We start from the raw sequence: 24,073 nt of genomic DNA on the forward strand, positions 1-24,073 counted from the left end.
TATTCACGGATTGTTTCAGCATCATTTGTACTAAGAAGAGACACGTGAAACCATCAAGAGTAGCAGAAAGATTGTGCCGGCTGAGGCAATCACACGTTTGAATGTAATTTGGAGTAAAAAAAGGACACATTAGTACGAAATGTGAAATTTGTGATCTAAAATATTATTGTGCACAAATAATTATTGTTAGTTAGAAGCTCTAAACCAAGAACAAATTTAAAACCAACAAGTTTGACAATGGTGACATCAATGTGTTTTAAATTAAAGATAATTACACTAAATTACTGACCGAACAGTAAAAATCAAAAATAAATTAATCAGTGAAAATATTATATCTGTAAAAGGTGAAGTGAAGTGTGTGTGTGTTGCAGTTTTGAATTTTTTTATAAACTCTTAAATTAAATATTATATAGGAATTATATTTATGCCGTTCTCGCAACCCCATCTGACGCGTAATAAATAGGGGTACGAAATTTTCGCAAATAAAAAAATTTATTTTGCATTTACTTTTTTTTATAAATACAAAATTTCGCATTTATTTTTAACTAGAGTAAAACAACAAAAAACATAATTTAAAAGCTAACATCGTTGTAATTTTGACATTCGACTGTTCTTCTCTCTTTATATAATACAACATAGACATAAATAAGCCCAAAATAAATGCTCCTTACCTTCGAAAGCGTTATTGGATGTGGATATAGATTAACTAGGCAACTTTCCCTGCGGAGTCTGTAGTCCCAGCGAGTCTCCAGATGTGGAATTTCCATTGTATCGCATATCGACTGTACGTGACTGGCAGTGTGAGCCGATTGGGGACCAAAAATGGCTGCTACTCCAGTTCGGAGGAGATGGCACACTGAAAAAGAAGAGGATCATAAAGTAGACCAGAAAGTTAACTTGGGACTCGAACGTCTGACCTCGATTATTTTGAGGTTAATAAAAATACAATATCGGTGCATACACGTCAAGTAAAAGATATGGAATATGCCAATTGTAGGATTGAAACAATTTCAACTTAACGATAACTACTTAATTTTGTTTCTGTTACTGTTAAAATATGTAAAATTAGTTTGTTATTACAAGGTAATAATTTCTTTTTTATTTTCCTATCTATTTATTGGGCAGTTTTCTATTTTTTTTACATAGGCTCCTTTGCTTTCTACCAAAAAAAAGTTTACTTATTTGGCTTTGAGAGAAAGAGTTGGAGGAAGAGGAAGAAGGAAAAAGTAATAAATAACTGACAACTGGTCAGTCTTACATGTTTATATTCGTAGGATATAATAATTAAATTAAACTAAAGTAAACTATAATCTTTGTCTTAAGTGCTGTCTCTATTAGTGGCAGTACTGTATTTTCTTTTGTAATTAATTTTGGCAGTTCAGATCTTTGATATTGCGAGATATTGGATATGCAGGATGCAGCTTCTGTATCGTCTTAATGAATGAATGACTAAATGAATTATGATCGTTATTGTGCTATTTTCAAGAGTATATGTGAATCGAATCCTATCCAGTCACTTATATTCTTTTGCCATGGACATTTCCTATGGCCAGGTCCTCTAGTTTAAGGAGACGAAACCTCTGTTATACTTTACTAGCGTACAAAATAAGCCCCGAAGCGACTATAAACAGCATTAAGAGAGAAATCATAAAGATAAAAAGGTGTAAAAAAGACTACGAATAAATATGTGATAACATATTTGCCAAGCTAACATACAAAGTAAGTGTGGTAAATATCGTGTAATTGTCTATGTATATATGTGGTTATTGTTTATTATATTTGTTTATAAAGGTGTTTGGTTCTAAGGTTTTTTTGTTTCTCACAATAAAAGACAAAGTGGCGCCCTCTTTTTGACAATTCTTTTTTACTTGTATTCTTTGAATTTTTTATCCCATATATCTAGTTAAGCTCTACTAGCTATCGTCATCCTGATTTTTTTTCAATGTTTCTTCTGTTTCTTAGCTATTAAGAATGTTCTAAAGAACCACACCCGATTCTGACCTACGCGACCCCTCTTCATTTTGTGTCCCTCAAACTATCCAATGTTTGTGTTGCTACAAGGTATACGATGTTCCTCAACTTGATTAATGTTTACAGTCCTTTGTTTATTACAATTAATTTAAAAACTGGGTCATACTTTTTACCCCAGTCTAAACTTCCGCAAAGAAATGGAGTACCCATTCCTAAAAGAGACATTCAGCCTAAAACAATTTTTAGGCTGAATGTCTCATTCGCTTCAACAATAAAAGATAATCTAATTGAATTTAGGAATATATCATCTTCTTGTTCGTCCCACAGAAAAAATAAATACTTTAAAATATTCTCTCCCTATTATTATTAAAATGATTTCTAAACCATTTTATTCACTAATGATCGTTTCTAAATATAAAACCAGTAGCTTTTGCTTATTATTATTATACCACATAAATTTTTACTTTTAGAAGTAGATCTAGTAAGCGGGTTCTGGATCAGTTATCAAGATGGCGGCCGTGACATCAGCAGAATATAAGCTTAAGAGCCCAGGTCCCCGACCAATGTTGACATACAAACGCCCTCGTGACGCCATTTTACGTTTATCGTGTCTCGAGGCCATGTACTCCGACCAATGGTGACATAGTAACGCCCTCGCAACCAATGATGTGCATGTAAACGCCCCCACATGTAAACGCTTGCCAATGGTGACATGTAAACATCCCCCCTGGTGACATGTAAACATCCCCCCTGGTGAGATGTAAACACCCTCATGGTGACATGTAAACACCCACTTGAGGCAATGGATAAAAAAGAAGAAGACGAACTCATATGACAGATGCCATGACAGATGAAAAGAAGACAAATTGACATGGCAGTGGCCCGAAGAGAAGACGAATTGACATGACAGACGCCATGACAGACGCCATGACAGACATAAAGAAGACGAGTTAACATGACAATGGCCTGGAAAGAAGACGGGAAGAGGAATTGTCATGACAGACGCCATGGCAACCGAAAAGAAGATGAATTGACATGACAGACAAAGAGAAAAAGAACAATGACAGCCGAAAAGAAAACAAGCAGTTGAATTAACATGATAGCGGCCCGAAAAAAGACGAGAAGACGAATTGACAGGGCAGATATCATGACAGACGAAAAGAAGACGAGTCAATATGACAATGGTCCGAAAGGAAGACGAAAAGACGAATTGACATGACAGACGTCATGGCAGACGAAAAAAAGACGAGTTAACATGCCATTACAGCCAAAAAGACGATGAATTCACATGACAGACAAAGAGAAAAAGAACAATGACAGCCGAAAAGAAGACAAGACGATGAAATTGGCATGACAGGTGCTCGAAGAGAAGACGAGAAGAATTAACATGACAAACGCCATGATGAAGAAGACGAATTGACATGGTACCAAAAAGAAGTGACATGCTACAAAAACGTTACAGCTGTCCGACAAGAATAAGAATTGGCATGACAAACACAGTAGCTGACAATAAATCTTTCAGTCACCTTACATTTCTCACTTACTAACCAACTTTTAGAGAGTACAAATAAAACTGATTTCCCCCACTGCATTTATCTCTCTATATATACAAACTACCATTAAAATTGATATTCTTTCTAGTTTAACCACATTTATTTCATAAAAATAAAGAGTTGAGCTGCAAATTTTAATATTGTATGCTACATAAGTCCAGCTGTATGGCGTACAAAACGCTTTTATTACTGCCATTTGCCTAAATGTTTGCTCCCTATTTTCCTTTGTACCTAAAGCCACTTTGAAATGAAATAATTTCATATCAAACATCTGTGTATAAGAGAGAATGTCAAAAAAGTTTTTAATGATGCTCGTATAAGCGAGGAATGTTTTAATGAAGGGATTCGGATGAACTCTGGAAATTAATTTAATATATTTTTAGTTTCCTACAATAATGACAAAAGAAGTGTCTTACAGAAGGTTAATCGTAAATTATTTCATGGTATTTGAGAATAAAATTCATTTGAGTTTTTTTTTTAAATTGCCTACATCTAAATGTCCACTTGAAATTTATATGAAGGAGACAAGATCGCCAAAAATCAAATCTTGCCAATGATTTACAAATTAGTAAAAATGTAGAAAATACTTCTAGCAATTATTTATTAATAAATTTAAAATTTAAAAAAACAAGTGCAGATAATTTTATTTCCATTGATTGAATTATAGAAGTTTAACAAACTTATTCGTTCATTTTTGACAGGCCTTTATATATCACTCGCATTTTCATTTATACTTCTAAATATAGTTTATAACTCTACCTCAGCAAATCGTTGACAATCAAATACACGAAACAGCTCTCTAGCAGTGTTACCCTTTTCAACCTTGTACTTTATTTTACACCTACTTAACTCAACATTTTTTTCGCCGGCGAGAAAAAAACCCTTTGGAGTTAACACCCTCGGCATGTACCACTCTCATAAATAAACGACTAGACAGTTCCGTAGCCACTTTCGAGAAATAAGACGTGTTCTTCTGCGGCACAAAGGACGCAGGGCGTCAAAAGGGAAAATGTGGCCTTGGGGCGCTTCTCTAATTATAATATCAAAAGTTCAGGTTGAGAATTAACTCAAGTGCGTGAATTAGTCCGAAGGGATATTTTTATTTGGATATAAGACTTATGTTAACGTGGTAAGCTGTTATTTAATAGCCCTTTATTTTGTTTAAAACATTGAACTTCTGAATTAGTTAGTGAAAGCAATTTTAGGTGATAAATACGCTAAACAAATGCAAAGTATTCCTCTTTCCAATGATACTGTTAGTAGGAGAATTGAAGATATGGCATCAGATGTTGAAACCCAAATTCTAAAAAAAATTCATTCCTCAAAGATTTTTGCTGTACAACTTAATGAATCTACAGATATTACCAATAAAGCTATTCTTCTTATTTATATACGATTCATATATAAAGACAACAAAAAATTATCTGATGAGTTCCTGACCTCGATTAAGTTGGTAACAAGGTAACAAACACAACCGGAAAAGACATTTTTAAAGCCATTGAGGGATATTTCACAGTTAAAAATCTTTCTTGGAAAGACTGTGTAGGACTTTGTTCTGATGGTGCCGCGGCAATGACAGGTCAAAAAATAGGCTTGCCAAGTTTTGTAAGGAAAGAGGGAAACCGTGATATTGTTTTAACACACTGTATTATTCATCGCGAAATGCTTGCTGCCAAAAGATTAAGTGCCGACCTAAACAAGGTTTTGACTACTGTGGTAAAGGCCGTGAACTTTATAAAAAGTAATGCTCTTGTTCGAGATTGTTTGCTTTGTTATGCGAGAACATGGGATCCATCCATTCCAATCTCCTTCTACATACAGAAGTTCGGGGGTTGTTCATTAGCCATGTTTTAGCCAGATTTTATGAACTTCGAGAAGAAGTATGTTGTATATTGATGATAAAAAAACCTGATTTAGCGAAAACACTGCGTGACGGAGAATTTATGGCCCAGTTAGTTTTTTTAGCAGATATTTTTGAACAACTCAACATATTGAATCTAGACCTGCAGGGACCAACTAAAACCGCATTTAACCTTTGGAAAAAAATTGATTCATTTAAGAAAAAATTGTTGCTATGGGAGTCCGAAGCTAAATTCATTAGTAAAACTTCAGTGTTCATCTCATTTTACCTATTAATGGGAAATATTAATAATAATATCTAAGTGGGTCCGCCAAGAATTTTGAAAGGTACCAGTAGTTCTCTGTGGTGAAAAGGTTGAGAACCACTGGTCTAAACAACCTAACATACAGGGCCATGCGATATGTCATATGACAGGATTTAGCCAATAGAATACAATGACAAAGAAAAATTTAACAGAGCGGGCCAAAGGGGCTTTAGATACGGATGTTTGCTATTATCGGGCAAATCGTGACGTGCGAGACATTATATGATAATATTTAGCAAATAGAATATGACAAATGACAAATAGAGAATGACAAATAAAAACCAAACATTAGACCATAAATGCATTTGGGATTACGCGGTGGTATTTATAAATTAAATAGATATGGATCAAGCAATATTATTAGAAGATAAAAGATAAACAGTATTATTAGGTGATATAACTTGAATAGTATTATAAGAGGATGTAAGTTAAACAATATAATTAGAAAATTGAAGTTAAGCAATATTATTGGGGATTGAGGGCACTTCATAGCTACTGCACATTACTTGATATTAATTACTAAAATATTTACTTTTATATTATATTTATTATACTTTTTCCGTCGACCGTCCATTTATGATCAATTTTAACACCCTCAAAATCATTGATTAATGACCCCTATCAATGAATGATTTTTTATTAATGAACGATTTCATTATAGGCAACACAACATACATTGCTTGCATAAATTAAACGCTCTGTGATTGGCAGTGACCTGTGGTCTAGGCAACCAAACATATACCTATTTATATTCCCACTAAAAAATTAATTTAAAATTAAGTAGATGCTGTTAGTACTATCTGTCATTGTATGTCATTATTTACTTTATTGTTTAAAATTCTGTGTATTTAAAAAATCAAAGGATGAATATTGACGAAGAGTTTAATCTAACTCCACCAAAATTTTTCTATCACAGAATTTACAGAGCTCCAAGAAGACTTAAATATAAATTTGTCAAAATGCTATACAGCAGATAATCATTTATCAATACCTTCCTTTAATTTCAGTAATTGTACTATTTCGAATATTAATGTTTACTACTTATAATAAAACTACCACTAAGGAAACTTTGAATAAAGTTAATAAAAGCTGAAAAAATTGTTGTTTATCGTTAAAGTAAATAAATATTTAAAATAAGATATCTTAATTTCTGAAAAGTACGGTCGACGGAAAAGTTTTGTAACAAACTCGTGAATTAAAATGGCGATTAACAATATCGAACATTAACGCGTTCGCTTCGCTCACGCGTTAAAATATCTCAATTGTTAATCGCCCTTAATAATACACGTGTTGGTTAAATAACTATTAATGACTAAAATATTATTTTAATTAAATTTATTATTCGATATTTTATTTAAAAAATGTTGTGTATTTTTTATAAATGTGTCATTTTTATTAATGAATTAGTCCGAAGGGATATTTTTATTCGGATATAAGACTTATGTTAAAGTGGTAAGCTGTTATTTAAGAGCCCCTTATTTTGTTTAAAACATTGAACTTCTGAATTAGTTCTACAAAAAGTTGTAAAAGTTTGAAAGTAATGTAAAAAAAATGGCAGAAGGTTGGTATTTTTTAATTTCTTCTCCTTATTGTCGGTCCTTTCTATAAGTAATGCTGCTTGTTCATTGGTCAATTAATTACTTTTTAGAAGGTTGTCACCCCTTTTATTGCACGGTGGGTAGACACTGCTTCGACTCTAGTGTGGTCGAGAAGAGGAGTTACAAAATCAGTTACATAGAAATTGTAGAACATTGTCTTTTATACGATAGTTAGTTTAATAAACAATAATTATTTAAATTTCCTATCTAACTACATTAAAGACATACGTGATTAGCATGACATTCCTTCTTCCTGCTGTACGGTATCTCCTACTCCTGTATTTTTTTTACAATCGAACTATTCGAACCTTACTTCCCTAAAAATATTTTGGTTTTTTGCTTCTCAACTAGACGCACGTAAGTCAAAAACTTCATCTGGCATTTAAAACAAGTTGTGTGAAATATGTGGTGTATAAAAACAGCAGTAAAAATAAAATGACTATATGGTGGACGAAGAAAATTAGGCGTTAAATAAAATTGAAGAAGGATACCTGAAGAAAATATTTAAGTAATAGAACAGATTAAAACTCCACCATATTTCTCCACCATTTAATCAGATATCTGTGTACTCGGTTGCCTACCTACATTTATGACTTGTATAAATCTTACTCAATTATATCCTCGTCAAGAATATACCCAGATAATTCCATGGTCCATTTAAAACCAAGCCACCCATCAGAATCTTACTTATTATTTATAATATTACAGTAAATTCCTTACCATTTTAACACAACTCCTATCTAAATCATCCCTCTCCTTAATTTTCCTGTATAGTATACTTCACTTCCCCTATCTACAGATGCTTTCCTGAGGTTATGGTTTCGGACCTCTGGAGATCTCAATAAAACATTAAATATTATTTTACATTACATATTACTTTAGCCAAATAGAGTAGTCACCCTTTACCCATTAATTTTTTTGTTTTTCCATATTTTGTTTACATACAATAATATTTAATTATTAACTCTCTCCATCCGAACTTATAACTTTACACTTTATATTTCTCTGGTATCCAATGTTGTTTTTAACATGTAGGGCCTTTTTTACTTAAGTTATAAGTTAAGTAATATGCCAGGAGTACATTACAACTTGTAAATATACGAAGACGGTTGCGTTTCGATTTAATTTGAGTCTCTTACCACTCCCTGACACGTGTTATCGTCCTTACTCGACGCAATGAGTACAAGAATGATGGTAATTTATATGGGTAAATTGTTCATGCATAGTGGAATATAAATATTCTCAGCATCGCTCTGAATGGCTTGATTAAGCTTGGGTATAAAGTTTACTTTAATTGCTATCGACACATTTAACTTCATCTTTCCTTACTAGAGGTCTTTAGTAACATACTCTGGTAATTATTTTTCCTATAATTGCCATAGTAGTCGGTGCGTTTTAATTTAGTTTGAGTCTTCTTACAAACTCTCTCTGATGACGGATAGACCCAGAAACACGTATCAGGGAGTGGTAAGAGACTCAAACTAAATCGAAACGCAACCGTCTTCGTATATTTATCGTCCTTACTCGACGCAATGAGTACAAGAATGATGGTAATTTATATGGGTAAATTGTTGATGCATAGTGGAATATAAATATTCTCAGCATCGCTCTGAATGGCTTGATTAAGCTTGGGTATACAGTTTACTTTAATTGCTATTGACACATTTAACTTCAATTATTCTGTTGTCCTTCTATATCATATACTCACAATATGTGAATATATGAATATACACTCACATATGTACATCGATTAAGATTTCACTCTGTAATAATAAATTTAAAAAACCCAACTTCCTACACGTATCTGCTTTCCATATTTCAGATACCAAATATTGAAAAAACATATAGGGCCTTTAAAAAACTCTTGAGATATCTGAGTAGTTGGTTGCCTACCTACATTCATAAATGTTATCAACCTTTAATCCAACTACAATAATACCTAATTGACAATAAAAAAAAAATCAGGGTAAAGTACATATACTCTAAATTCCAACATATTGATCGCTTCTACTGTTATAATCAATCAATTTTTGACATATTTAATTATACATATTGCTGGCTACTGCCGCATTTAGACACATACCTTCTGTTACATTTCTTTTATAACTTAAACATCATAGTTTTTAAATATTAAAGATGTAACTCCAAGGTGATCAAACTACATATTAAGCGTTTTTACCCACATATTTAGTGGCTCCTGCACACTTTTATACTAACTTTGGTCAAAATTTTAACTTTCACGTTTGCTTTAATTAAAATGGTTGTACTTATTTTAGGATAGCACTGATGATAGAATAGTTATTTTGAAAACCGTCTGTGATATAGCCCAATAGGATTTTTTTTATTAATATACCGTTTATAAAGGAAATTTTTTAAATAAAAAATGTTTTTGTGTGATATATGGTATACAACTACAGAAACTTAGTTTCCTTGTGGAAAATAAAAACTATAAACAATATAAAGAACAGGAAAAAACTGTAACGTTCCGTCTCGTAATAAATAATAATTTATGATTACTAAGAGTTATTAAGATTATGCACGAATCACAGGAAAGTCTTTAAGTTGATAAAATTTGGCATGTGCGACTCGACTTGAGATCTGACACGTTCGTTCCGTTATATTTTCTTCCTATCAAGACTTGAAACTAGCAACATTGGTGGCGGTGAAATTTTTTAATATATAATAAAATTTATTTACGAGGAAATGTTGTAACAGCTCTGCATACCTCTTTGTAAGGTCAATATATACACATTTAACCAAAATGTTATCCTTTTTTATGTAAATATATGTTTAGGGAACAATCCATGAGAATAGTTTTCCATTTCACTTGTGATATCCTTTTAATTGAATGCCGAAGTGTAGAAATATTTCTTGCTAGTAGGCGAGTAGATTATATTTTCAAAGCTAGGGTTTTTCTTTTTTTCTCGTATTGTTATAATTTGTTGCTAAAGACTGTAAATAATAGACGAGTGGTAATATGGGTTAAATTTAATTGGTAACTATATATTAAATAGAGCCTAAGTAGGGATTAAATTGGATTGTACATAATATATGTTTTATTAGTACCCTATTTTTCATTTTCAGAAATTAGTTTAAATCAACTCATACCGCAATATAAGATAACAGATGAAAACGTTTGGATATTCCGGAGTGACAGTTAAAGAAATTGGCAGAGAAAAAGTAGAGATAATTTAAAAGATATACATAGCAAATAAATTAAATCAGGCAATAGGAAGGTTAATCATCAACAAGAAAGAAATAACAAAACAAACTAAAACTAATGCTTATAATGATATATTATTTAGACCAATTATTACGGATGGGTGTGAGTCCTGGGTACTAAGTTAGCAACAACAAAATAAGGTACAGGCGAATGAAATGAAGTATTGACTAATGGTACAGGGGGTAACTATAAGAGATCGGGTAAGGAACAAGGTTAAAAGATGAATTAAAAATAGAGTCTATGGCAGAGTATGTTAAAAAAAGTAAACTAACAGATATAGTAGAGCCTGTAGCTAAATTGTTAGTTCAGTTTTATATTTTTTAGAGACTTTTTGCAGTGCCTACAATTTCCTGAACTTGGCTCTGTTGAAGGTTCCAGGTGCACTATGGTTTAATTTTTCTTTTTCACTGTTCCACCACATTATTGACAGTTTTATTCTTAAGAAACGGTTTTTCAGCTCGGGCATAGATAACTTTTTATCTACCAAACATAGCATACTGAAAAACGATCACTGATGCTGGTACAATGTGGATACAGTAGCACTGCCTTATAAATATAAAATTCAAACAGCTGTTCGAACCATTTTTAAAAATATACTGTCTATTCTAAATAACAATGAAAGTCTTATCACAAATATTAAATTTAAAATCATCATCATCAGCCTGTATGTGTCCATCGCTGGACATAGGCCTCCCTCAGCTCTTTCCATCTGCCTCTGTCTTGTGCGGCCTGCATCCTTTACAGTCCTCTGCACCGTAGTGCTTCTTGTCTTGGTCTCCACTCCACAATACGTTTTGTCCATCGGTTGTCTGATAATTTAGCGACGTGTCCTACCCAATTCCATTTCAGCGATGCGATTTTTTATGGCGTCTGTTGTTTTTGTTCTACGACGTATTTTTTCGTTTGGGATTTGGTCTCTCAAGTGACACCCAACATCTGGCCCTCCATAGCTTTCTGAGTCACCAGAATCTTATTCACTACCTTTTTGTGAGTCTTAATGCTTCCGCTTCATAAGTGAGTATAGGTAACACACATTGGTCAAAGATTTCATGTCTTAAGTACTTAGACGATCTAGTCTGCACAATATTCCTTAAATCAACAGCAATATTTCGATTTAGCACCAGATTATATTTGGGTCTTGATCATAATAATCTTTAGTCCGTCCTCCAAGGAAGCGTGATATAATTTTTCAAACAATATTATTACATCAGCCAAACGATCGGCTATAAGGACGATGACAGATGCAAATCTCAAATGATTGAGCTTCTCTCCATTAATGTTGATACCATGCTCGTTTAAATGTGCCTTCTTACAAGCATATTCTAAAAGCATCGTGAATAGCTTTGGAAAGACGGTGTCTCCTTGCCGTACTTCTTGCTGTATACATAATTTATTTGTTTCTTGTTCAGATAGTATTATGCTAGCTGTGGTATTTTGGTAGACATATTTGAATATGTTACTGTAGCGATGGTCTATTCGTTATTCTGCTAATGCTTTTTACATTTTCTGGTTGCTTATAGTATCGAATGTTTTCTCTCGTAATCGACAAATATCAGTGCCAATGGTTTGTTGTTTTCTGCAAACTTGTCTATCAGGTTCTGTATCATTAGTAAGTGGTCGTTAGTGCTGTATTCCGATCACAATAGAATAGTTTGACGTATCTGTAAAAACTCTTTAAGTATTTTTTCTGAACCTATTAGGAATCTGTATAATAGCAAGTTTCTTTCTTTTTTTGTACACATTGTATAAATATTTTGTACAGATTTTAATATAGAAATATGTAAAGCATTTTTTAACTCCAAAAATACCGAAAATTCTCCATTTCAAAAGGAGAAATCGACGATCCTCTACGGAAATAACGAAATCAATTCTTTGGACGGAACTTTTAATTAAGACTGCCTTTCGATAAAGAACAAAGCGCGAATGTACTCTTTAGATTTTAGCTGTCGCAATCGAGTTATAGCAGTTAAGCACAAAGTTTCAGACGACGGAAGTTTACGCCTTTTCAAATGAAGTTAAACTCATTTCCGGGCACAGACAAAAGAGACATGGCGCACTTGTTTTTTCGCTCAAAGTTCGGGTCTCAATTGAGCAGAAGCCGTGATCTTATCTTACGCTGAACTCGGCACTCATTACTGTACATTCTTTTAGCTGCAAATAGAAATAATTATGGTCATTTTATATACTCACTCGTTGGGGAATATCTAGGATATCAGGAAAGGATTTGGATTTTTCATAATCTCGGCAGCAGATTTGCAATATTTTTTGTTCTTTGAACTAAAGATCATATTTTAAAGGAAGCTATTTTCTTGTGGCATTTTAAAGTAATTACCATTTAAATGGGAACAAGCCACAATTAAAGATTAAAGTACGTTTATTGACGTTTTAATTTTTATTTTAAATTTATTTATTTTATTTATTAATTTATTTATAAATTCAATTGTTTTTGTATTAATAAAAAAATGTTTTCAAAATGATACTAAAACTTCAGAGAAGCATTAATTAGATTAGGACATTTTTATATTAATTATTTTTAAGATGTATTAGCAGCAATTTTTATTTACTAAAATAATTTTATTTGGTGAGTTAACAAAAATTGTTTTTTCTTTCTAGTTCAACTTTGTAAGATATTTTGTCTTTTTCAATTTTTTGTCTTAAATTTCCACACATTTAATGAATTTAATCGTAGACAAAGAATTAAATACAACATAGAATTTTATAAAATCAAAAAAATACAAATTAATAAGTTCAATAAATTAAAAATAGAAGCTTTTGATAAGATAAAATTTCAAGAAAAATGGTTTAAAAATCTAACATCTATTCATTTTCCTTTTGAAATTAAAAAATTTTTAGCATTAGGACCTAAATTTTCTTTATGTCCTTCCAAATCTGATATTAGAGTTCCTAATTTACTTTCTGATATTGAATCAATAATCAGACCACTTAATGATAGTCAAAAGGATGTTGTTAGATCTAAATGTACAAACGTTATTACAAACTTTTTGAATAAAGAAGTCAAAGATCATTTTTTAAATAAATACTATGTGCAAACTAAACTTTTTCTTAAAAACCATCCTGAAATTTACATTGTCAAAAGCGATAAAGGTAACGTAACTGTTGTAATAAATGTACAAAGAGGATTATCTACAAAAAACTGGAGAACTCTTAAATGATACCAAGTATTACACTACACTTAGAAGGAGTCCTGTTTGTACTTTGCAACAAAAAGCAAATTGTCTAGTATCTAAATTAAACATAAAGAAATTTATTGATAATAAAAAAGTAAAAGAGCTCAAAATTTATAATTCTATTGCTCCACGGTTTTATGCTCTACCAAAAATACATAAACCAACTTTATCTATGAGACCAATTGTTTCATCTTTATGCCCTCCTAATGGACCAATAGCACAGCTCCTCACTGACATCTTAACTAATGCTTATAATTTAAACAACAATTTTTACATTAAAGATTCATTTAATTTTAGTTCTTTCATTAATAATTTCCAATTACCACAAAATTATGTTTTAGTTAGTTTTGATGTAACATCTCTTTTTACTAATTTGCCTTTAGGTTTAATCATAAGTAGTGTTGAAAAACATTAGAGTGAGATTTCGCAACACACTAATATTGACTTATTACATTTCAAAACACTTATTAACTTTGTTTTTGATTCTAATATTTTTATATTTAATGGTGTCTTTTATAAACAAATTTTTGGTAGTCCTATGGGATCTAGTCTTTCGCCCATTCTAAGTAGCTATGTCATGGATGATGTTATCAGTGATTGTATCAGTAATTGCACTTTTTTCATTCCTTTTATTAAAAGATATGTAGATGATTTAGTTTTGGCACTTCCTAAACACAAAATTCATGAAAGTCAACATTTTCAACAGTCATAATCAACATATACAATTTACAGTTGAGGAAGAGGTAGATAATTCTCTACCATTCCTTGACATGAGAATTGTAAGAAATAGAGACAATATGTTGAAAACCAGATGGTTCAGAAAACCCATATGTAGTAATAGATTTATAAGCTATTACTCTCATCATCCAAATAAGATGAAAATGAACCTTATAACAGGATTAAAAGAACGTGTTTTAAAACTTTCTCATCCAGATTATCTACAAGAAGATCTTCAATTATTAAAAAATATTCTAATTTAAAACTCTTATCCTCCAGATATGCTACATAGGATGCTCTTTTCTAATATTGGTAATATAAATAACTTAACACCATTTTTTGCTCAATCTCAAAACATTGTATCTAACAATCAGAACATCTATTATCATTCACTACCTTTTATACCATCATTAACACCTAAATTAATACAAACACTAAAGGTTATTGACAATATAAAAATAGCAACATCAAAACTATTTCATCTTTATATTCTAAAACTAAATATCCTATAGACAAATTTGAAAAAACGAATTTAGTATACAGCATTAGTTGTACTCAGTGTGAGGCTGAATATGTTGGTGAGACCGGAAGAAATCTTTCAAATCGCATTATTTCTCACAAAAGTGATTGCAGAATTAAAAAACCATCTTGTGCTTTGGCAGAGCATGTAATCGATAAAGACCATATTATGGATATTGATAACATTAAAATTTTATGTAGTGAAAGTAATAAATTTAAAACGACTTTTTTGGAAATGGTTTGTATTAGCAAAAGTGATAATAATTTAAACAAAAGATCAGAAATTCAAAATCTAAGCAAAATTTATAATTATATTCTTTCTTTATGATTTATATATAAAACTTGTAAAATGTCATATTTAATTCTCCATATATCTGTTAAATTTTTTCAGACATCTGTCAACGGTGAATAAATCTTCTTCTTTTTTATTAAATAAACAAAAAAGAATGTTTAAATTTTACTTTTGGCAATATAATTGTCAAAAATAAAAATTTTATGTTGGAATTTATGACATTGAGGCTGATTTGTAATTGGTTGCTATTTTAACTTATTTATAAATTCAATTATTTTTGTATTAAAAAAATGTTTTCAAAATTATAAAAATTTTCAGAGAAACATTTATTAGATTAAAACATTTTTATATTAATTATTTTTAAGATGTATTAGCAGTAATTTTTACTTACTAAACTAATTTTTATTTGGTAAGTTAACAAAAATTGTTTTTTCTTTTTAGTTCAACCTTGTAAGATATTTTGTCTTTTTTAGCTCTTGATAATAATTGTAAACACAATTGAAAGCTCGAGATTAAAAAAATAGTTAACCAATAGCCCTTTTATTGACTCCAACCCATCCAAAACAGTTATATATATATATATATATATATATATATATATATATATATATATATATATATATATATATATATATATATATATATTGATTTAGAGTATCAGCAATCGGTCAGGAAATAAAACTCTATTTGTTCAGTCTCAATATTTCGTCACGATTTTGTGACTTCTTCAGGAGAAAACTGTAAATTTATTAGAATAATTAATGATTATATGTAAACAAAATGAATATTTTAATACTTACAACTATAAGAATGAAAATTTAAATTTTTCTGGCATATCTAAATAAATGACATATTTTTGTTTGATTTTATTAAGGAGTTATGGTAACCGCAATATGTTATAGAGTGAATTCCCGTTGTACAATTTTCAGCGAGTAGGTTAAAATAAACAATTACTATGACAGTATTATTCATTTTATAAAGTGGAAAGATGGAATTAATAAAATTGAGAAAGAATCAGGAACAGGATAAATTGATCTATAAAATGTAATTGATGGTATGTAGTCAGTTACTGCAATACTGATATTTAGGAATGTAATAAAATTATAGGTACAGTTACTAGAGAATTACTATAATAAGTATGTGTTTAAAGGTTAAGATCTATCATATTATATATTGTTTAGTATGTTGCAGTAGATATTACTTAAATGATTGGTGTCTGTCTTATAATTGATAGATTCAGGAGTTTTATTAATGTGTACCATTTCAAGGAAAAGCCGATTTTTATAATTATCAACTTTGCTACCCAAAACATATATTAAAAAAACTTATTTATGACACTAACTTTTACAATAGAGCTTTAATAAATAATCCACAACCAGTTTCATATAAAAAAATACCTTTCATAAAAAATTTAACAGACCAAATTGTCCCACTTTTCAAAACATTTCCGAACATTAAATTAATTAAATACAATCCACTTCTAAATTCAAGGTTATTCACAAAAATAAAAGTTAAAACTCCAAATTCATTAATGAGTAATATAATTTATAGAATAAATTGCAGTCAATGTCAAAGTTGTTATATTGGTCAAAGTCAACAGTGGCTTAAAAAACGTGTCACTCAACACAAAAGTGACTGTAACATACAAAAAAACTCTTGTGCCTTAGTGGACCACCACTTGAAGACAGGACATAACTTTGACTTTAATAATGTAAAAATCTTGGAACAAGTTGATAATTATAAAAATCGGCTTTTCCTTGAAATGGTACACATTAATAAAACTCCTGAATCTATCAATTATAAGACAGACACCAATCATTTAAGTAATATCTACTGCAACATACTAAACAATATATAATATGATAGATCTTAACCTTTAAACACATACTTATTATAGTAATTCTCTAGTAACTGTACCTATAATTTTATTACATTCCTAAATATCAGTATTGCAGTAACTGACTACATACCATCAATTACATTTTATAGATCAATTTATCCTGTTCCTGATTCTTTCTCAATTTTATTAATTCCATCTTTCCACTTTATAAAATGAATAATACTGTCATAGTAATTGTTTATTTTAACCTACTCGCTGAAAATTGTACAACGGGAATTCACTCTATAACATATTGCGGTTACCATAACTCCTTAATAAAATCAAACAAAAATATGTCATTTATTTAGATATGCCAGAAAAATTTAAATTTTCATTCTTATAGTTGTAAGTATTAAAATATTCATTTTGTTTACATATAATCATTAATTATTCTAATAAATTTACAGTTTTCTCCTGAAGAAGTCACAAAATCGTGACGAAATATTGAGACTGAACAAATAGAGTTTTATTTCCTGACCGATTGCTGATACTCTAAATCAATATTTAAAACAGTACGGTCGAAAAAATCATTTGAAAAAAAAATATATATATATATATATATATATATATATATATATATATATATATATATATATATATATATATATATATATTAATAATTATTAATTATTAATATATATATATATATATATATATATATATATATATATATATATATATATATATATATATATATATATATATATATATATATATATATTAATAATTATTAATTATTCCGCAAAAAAATTATTTCGTGTCTCGAGTAAAAATTGGCAAGATGCTTTTATGAAAAGCGTAAAACCATTTGTCAGCGTTGCTTTTCATGTCAAATTTTCGTCCAGTTATCTTTTCACCACTAAAAAAATGTATCTCTAATGTTGCTTGAAAATGAGTCATTGCAAAAACGGGTGTATATAATATAAAGATTTGTACCAATTTTTTTGTATATAAAAAAAGTATAGAAACAAGTAAATTCTGAATAAAAATAGCTTATCTTGGGAAAGTTGTTTTTTACTGCCTATATCTTTCGCGAATTTCTTTTGTTTTACAGGAAAATAGTATATATATGCATAATGATGTGGTTTTTGAAATGATTTTCACAAAACTTTATTATGTATGAATTATTGAATTAATTTTTTTAATAAAAAACCGAACCTTAGTTCTAACCAAGTTATATTACTAGTATAATTCAATTTTTTACACTTATTACCTTAATGAGCCACATCTTAAAGATATTTCACAGCATAATTCGTGTCAGAATAACAACTAGAACATATAACAAGATTAATAGTTACACACAATTTGTGTTTTATTAAAAAATTAGAAAACACTAAATTTCTCCTCTATTTTTAATTTTTGATATAAAATTACCACAAACTGAACCATTTGATCCTACAATAAAATTATCAGGCTCTCCTCAAGATCAATATCAATCTTTGACACTCATCATCGGAAGTAGATTTTTGTGTTAGTAAAGCCATAATGACTATATTACATGTGAATAATCGAGAGATTTCTCCTTACTTTCCCAATAGCAGTATATAAGTTCGTAAAGCTGCTTCAGTTTTGCCTCCTATTGTCCAATATTGAGCCAGCCCTGGATAAATTAGTGTATACCACAGTTTGGTACTGAAATCGCTGCGTACCGATTTTAGAAATGTTAATCGACTTTCCTTTCTAGATGTGATTTTTCTTCTTGTTTGAGTATCATCTTCTTTAGGAAGTTTGGTTATCATTATATGAGTATCATTAGATGTGATTGCTCTTACTTCTGCAGGGTAATGCAGTTACCAGAGCATGGAACGATTAGTTTTAAGTGAGAATTATGATTACCAACGTTGAAAACCATCTATAGTTTTCTCGATACGACTGTTCTTATTTCCAAAATAAAGTATTGTCATGTACATGCAGGGTGCTCGGACTAAAACAAAATCGGGAACATTCTAGAACAAAAATATTATCAGGAACTACGACAGAGAACATTTTAGAGAATTTAACATTGTCCCAATTGGGGTACGACGATTTGTTAAGTTTGTTAGGATTAAATAAAAATAAAATTAATGAGCAATAGTCAAAATGAAGTTAAAAATTTTGGTATATACCGTCTTCATTAACAAATTGTAAGATATTCTGCTCAGAGAGTATAGTTTTTTTTATATTTTTTTATAAATGTACTCGAACTGATTTGTGTTCAATTGTTTATATATCTATCAATTTTGTTAAAATAGAACCGCTCTTTTTTAGCTTTACCATATTTACTACCTCATTTTTGTCTCTTAAAAATTTGCCATTACATTGTTTTTTAATGACCTTAATTATTTTTTTAAATCTTTATAGGCCCTGTCACTCTGTTTGATTTGTTTAAACACCTTATAATCAAACTAAGGTAATTTTAAATGAAACTGACATGTAAGTTGGTGTTGCCATTGATTACGTTTTCACAATTTTGCAAAATTTCCTGGTAAATGATATTAACATCAACAGAATCTAAATTAAAGTGACACAAAAAGTACACCATTAGGACATGTTCACCTAGACTCCAAGTTAAGTACGAGCCAAATAGCAGCTCTATCTGGAATCAATCGAACTAATATCCACTATTCTGAAGAAGAACAAATTCCATCGATATAAAATAAACTCAGTGGAGAAACTTAATGATGATGATTATGACCGCCATTTACAGTTTTGTGAAATAATCAGTGACCGAACAGTTACCGATCCACAGTTTCTCTGTAATATTTTGTTTGCCGATGAAAGCACGGTAAATGCTATGTGCCTACGGCCTTAAAATATGCGATTTGGTGGATGGGCCTATAAAAATTAACATCGGCGCCTCTACCAGACTCTAAGGTTTATTAGTTCATTGTGGTAATTTTTTGAGCGTTTTGTGGTGGGGACAGAACAGCTAGTTGGGTCGAGATGTATGAGGAGTCGTTGGAAAGAGGGTCGCTCAAGAAGTAAATAATAAAGTCAAAAGGATCTTAAGCTTATAGTGTCTAAACGACCTAACATACAGGACCGTGCGATATGTCATATGATAGGATTTAGCTAATAGAATACAATGGCAAAGAAAAATTTAATAGAGCGTGCCAAAGGGGCTTTAGATACGGATGTTTGCTATTATCGGGCAAATCGTGATGTGCGAGACATTATATGATAATATTTAGGAAACAGAATATGACAAATGACAAATAGAGAATGACAAATAAATCATTAGTTACATTTTATCATATTCTAAACTGCTTAAACTGTACAAAAACTGTTTTTTGAAAAAAGTGATGACTGATGAAAAGCAAAAAAATTTTAAAAATGATGTGTTGTTGGTAATCAAAACTAATGATGGTACAAAATTTATCTGATTTGAACGCACTCAAAAGTTTGGGGGGATTTAAGGCTGCACACTCCCCTTAAAATTTTTCTGTGCGCTTAGATTTTGTTGTTTTTTTTTGTTTGAAAAATGCTTTTAGAACAAGAAAGTAACGTGTCCATTTTTATTAAAAAATGTTAAGTAGTTTAGGAGATAATGCAAAAAAACAATTTTTATTTTGTAACTTCAAAGGGCTGTAACTTTTTTTGTGTACCCTTTTGTACTAAGGTAAGTTGAATTCAATCAATTTATTTTTGTCCCCGGAATGCGTGATTTAATTTATGACATACCTTTTTGAAACACCCTCTATATGTCTGAATTGTCAATATAAATGAGTCAGATAAAATTAAATTATTACAAGAATTTTTCACCAAGTAAAAAAACAAAATTTGTTTAATTAATTATTGTTTTTTATTTTAAGAACGATTTCCGAAGTGGAAATCGAAACGTCAAAAATAAAAATATTTGAAGCTTAAGTTGTGGCTTCCAATAAAAATAGTAATTGCCTGAAGATACCACAAGAAAATAGCTTCAGAACAATATTGGATTTAATTTATTGTGATATTATTTGTTTAAAAATTAGTGCACTGATTTCGTAGAAGGAGCAGTATATATCCTAACTTAAATTAAATTTTACCGTTGTGTTTATCAGTAGCACAATTAACACCTATCTAAGATCCATTTCTACTCTACCCCAAACATAGATCCTCCCCAGGTAGTTATATAGTTAACACCTTTCCTAATGATAATTACACTAAAGTCATTCCTAATGCCCCTCAAATCCCACACCCAGCTCAACTGCCATGAATTACAGACGGAATATCCAGCCCCGGATTAACCACGAATACATTTCTGTAGAGTTGATTTACTGCCCTCCAATGTTTATAAAATATTAAGGCGGTCCCAAAACTTGCTCTGGGGCTCTCCTCGAAAAGTTTGGAGGAAAATTGTATCGTGACAGTATATAATTTGCGTAAAATATGACTGTGTTGGAGACCGCTACTGACCGTATACTGTCTGTAAAGAACTTGAAGAATATAGCTGGTCTTGTTATTTAAGTAATTGATTTAAATTTTATATAAAATTTCTAGGTTGCAAGGACTAAAACTAATAAAAGAGTTTCATATCTTTGAGTGTATTTCCTGACTTGCCATTTTTATATAATTCTTTATTTTTTTTATTTTCATATTTATGTCATATTATTAAAAGCTAAAAAACAATTGTAAAAGACAAGTAATTGACTTATTAAGAAATTTATATAACAACGAATATGATTAAGGTTTTATTGCGTTATAAACTCTAAAGGATGGAAAAACTAAAAATTGTGAGCACTCTTACCTTAATTAGAAAGCGACGAATTTTTAAGTTACTGAAATTAAGTTGCTGAAATATGTAGTAACTATTTGCCTGCAAGATCGAGGACAAGTAACTCAGCCGTCAATATGAAAATCAATAACCACCAAACAACTTGATTAGGAGTTCCCTATTTTTAAAATAATGTTTTCTGAAAACGATTTATAGAGTGAAAATCAAAATGTCAAATAACAATAATTGTAAAATGAAATTTTCATTATAATCAGTTATGACAATCCCATACATGATAATGAACTTAGATATGCTACAAGAAAACAGTTTCATAACCTTTTAAGGAATGTAGTCGATAATTGCCTTCAAGTTTCACTTTGTTTCTGTAGATGAAGAGGTATTATCAGGAACTACGATAATATTTTTGATGAACTGATGATTTTAACCCTAAGCTAGCCCAATAAAAATAGCAAAGATCAAATCAAAATTGTATTAAAAGTTTAAATCTTGATTCCAGGAAATTTAAGCTATTTTAATGTTATTTAATGTTGTTTAATCTCATTTAATCTAAAAAAATTAAAAGTTGTTTGTGTTTTTAAAACACAAAATCGGAATTTACTAAAATTGGGAAGGTATAAAACCTTTGTGAATGCTCTTCTTTGGTATTGTTACGATAAATATATGATTCATATTAAACTGTAAACATATTATTTCTAATTCTATTCTATTCTAGTAATTTCGCCGCTCAGCTGATAAACCAATTTGCCAACCTGAATTTTCGAGAAGGTCGCCGTCCGAATTCGAAGGATTTCTCGATTAACTGTATTTTATATTTAAGGAAGGAATTTTGTTGAAAACAGTTTGAAAAATAACATCGCGTCGAGTTTTTAAAATGTAACGCGCGTATTGTAATAAATGTAAATAAATTATATAATTATTAGTGTGAAATAAATTATTCTTCGTTCATAAATTGTTGAGAGTAGTTGTATAATATTAATAATATTTTAATACTAATATATTTAGCAAAAAAACAATTAAAACTTTCACGGCTAATGTTATGTAATTATATTATATTAATAAAAATAAGAATTTAACCATTAACAATTTTGTAAATAAGAATACCTTATCTCTTTGGATATTTCAATACTAATCTTCGCGTTTAATCACTTTACTAGAAAACCTGGAATTCATATCCGAAGGTACTATTCGTTGCAAGATAATTAGGATGGAATTCCCCAGATTTTTAATAATATAATGGGTATGCTTTGGCCACGTGCCTCGTTTGTTCAGATTATATTCGAAGCTTAACTTAAAAGGGTGAAGTTATTACGAACGAAAACAATTTTTTTGTTTAGTACGTTTTTGATCGCATGTAATTTACGGCTCGTCGGTGTGTCCGCGTCTACGGCAGTAATTAGCGTCTCGAATATTTCTTTTGCGAATTATATGCAGTGCGTGAGTGATTTTTTATTCCATATACCTACGAACATATACGTACCTTTCGCTCGTGCTCGTTTTGTTGGATTGTTTGTGATGGCTTCATCATCAACATCATCAAGTTTTACACCAGTACTGTTGCGTACAGTCAGTAAGTCTGTCTATTCACTAAGAGGGAAGACTATTGTCCTGAATGTTCACGATGTTTTGGTTTCTCAGAATCCCACACTGTTCGCAACATAGTCGAAAGTTGTGCCAACATGACTGGCGTAGGAGAGTCAACTATATATAGGTTCCTATCAGAAACAAAAAAACACGGTATAGCTAACCCAAACACAAACGAATACTTAAAGAGAGGGAAAAAGCCTATTGAAATTGATGAATTTGCCAAAAATGGTATTCGAAGGAAAATTCATGGATTTTTTTCAAAATGGATGGATTCAAAAAAGAAATACCAAACCTAAACAAAATTTTACAAGAAGTTAGAGACGACCCGGATTTGCCTCATATGGGACGAACTAAATTGTGGCAAGTTTTAAAAGAATTAAATTTCCGGTGGTAGAAATCAGACCGAAAATCACTTTTGATTGACCGGGAGGAGATAATATGTTGGAGAAGAAATTATCTAAGATCCATACGAAAATTCCGGGCTGAAGGAAGGCCCATCTTCTACCAGGATGAAACGTGGGTAAACTCAGGTCATACTCTAAAAAAATTTGGTCAGATAAAAATATATTAAGCTCCAGGCAAGCCTTTATGGAAGGTTGGTCTACTGGTATCTCCCCACCTTCTGGTAAAGGCAGTAGATTAATAATTTCTCACATTGGCAGTGAAAAAGGATTTGTTAAGCATGGTT

The 24,073-nt window shown here is 30.5% G+C and overlaps 1 protein-coding gene across 3 annotated transcripts in view; it reads right to left on the reverse strand.

The window, feature by feature from the left end:
- Window positions 1-24,073, reverse strand: part of KaiR1D (Kainate-type ionotropic glutamate receptor subunit 1D) — a 362,951-nt gene that overhangs the window by 211,404 nt on the left and 127,474 nt on the right. For all 3 annotated transcript variants that reach the window (XM_072520792.1, XM_072520790.1, XM_072520791.1), the window contains exon 4: window positions 672-856. In XM_072520792.1, coding sequence (XP_072376893.1) covers window positions 672-856 — 185 coding nt within the window. The remainder of the gene's footprint in view (window positions 1-671; window positions 857-24,073) is intronic.

The sequence above is a fragment of the Diabrotica undecimpunctata genome, chromosome 1 (genome assembly GCF_040954645.1).
Source record: "Diabrotica undecimpunctata isolate CICGRU chromosome 1, icDiaUnde3, whole genome shotgun sequence".
NCBI classification, from domain to species: Eukaryota; Metazoa; Arthropoda; class Insecta; order Coleoptera; family Chrysomelidae; genus Diabrotica; species Diabrotica undecimpunctata.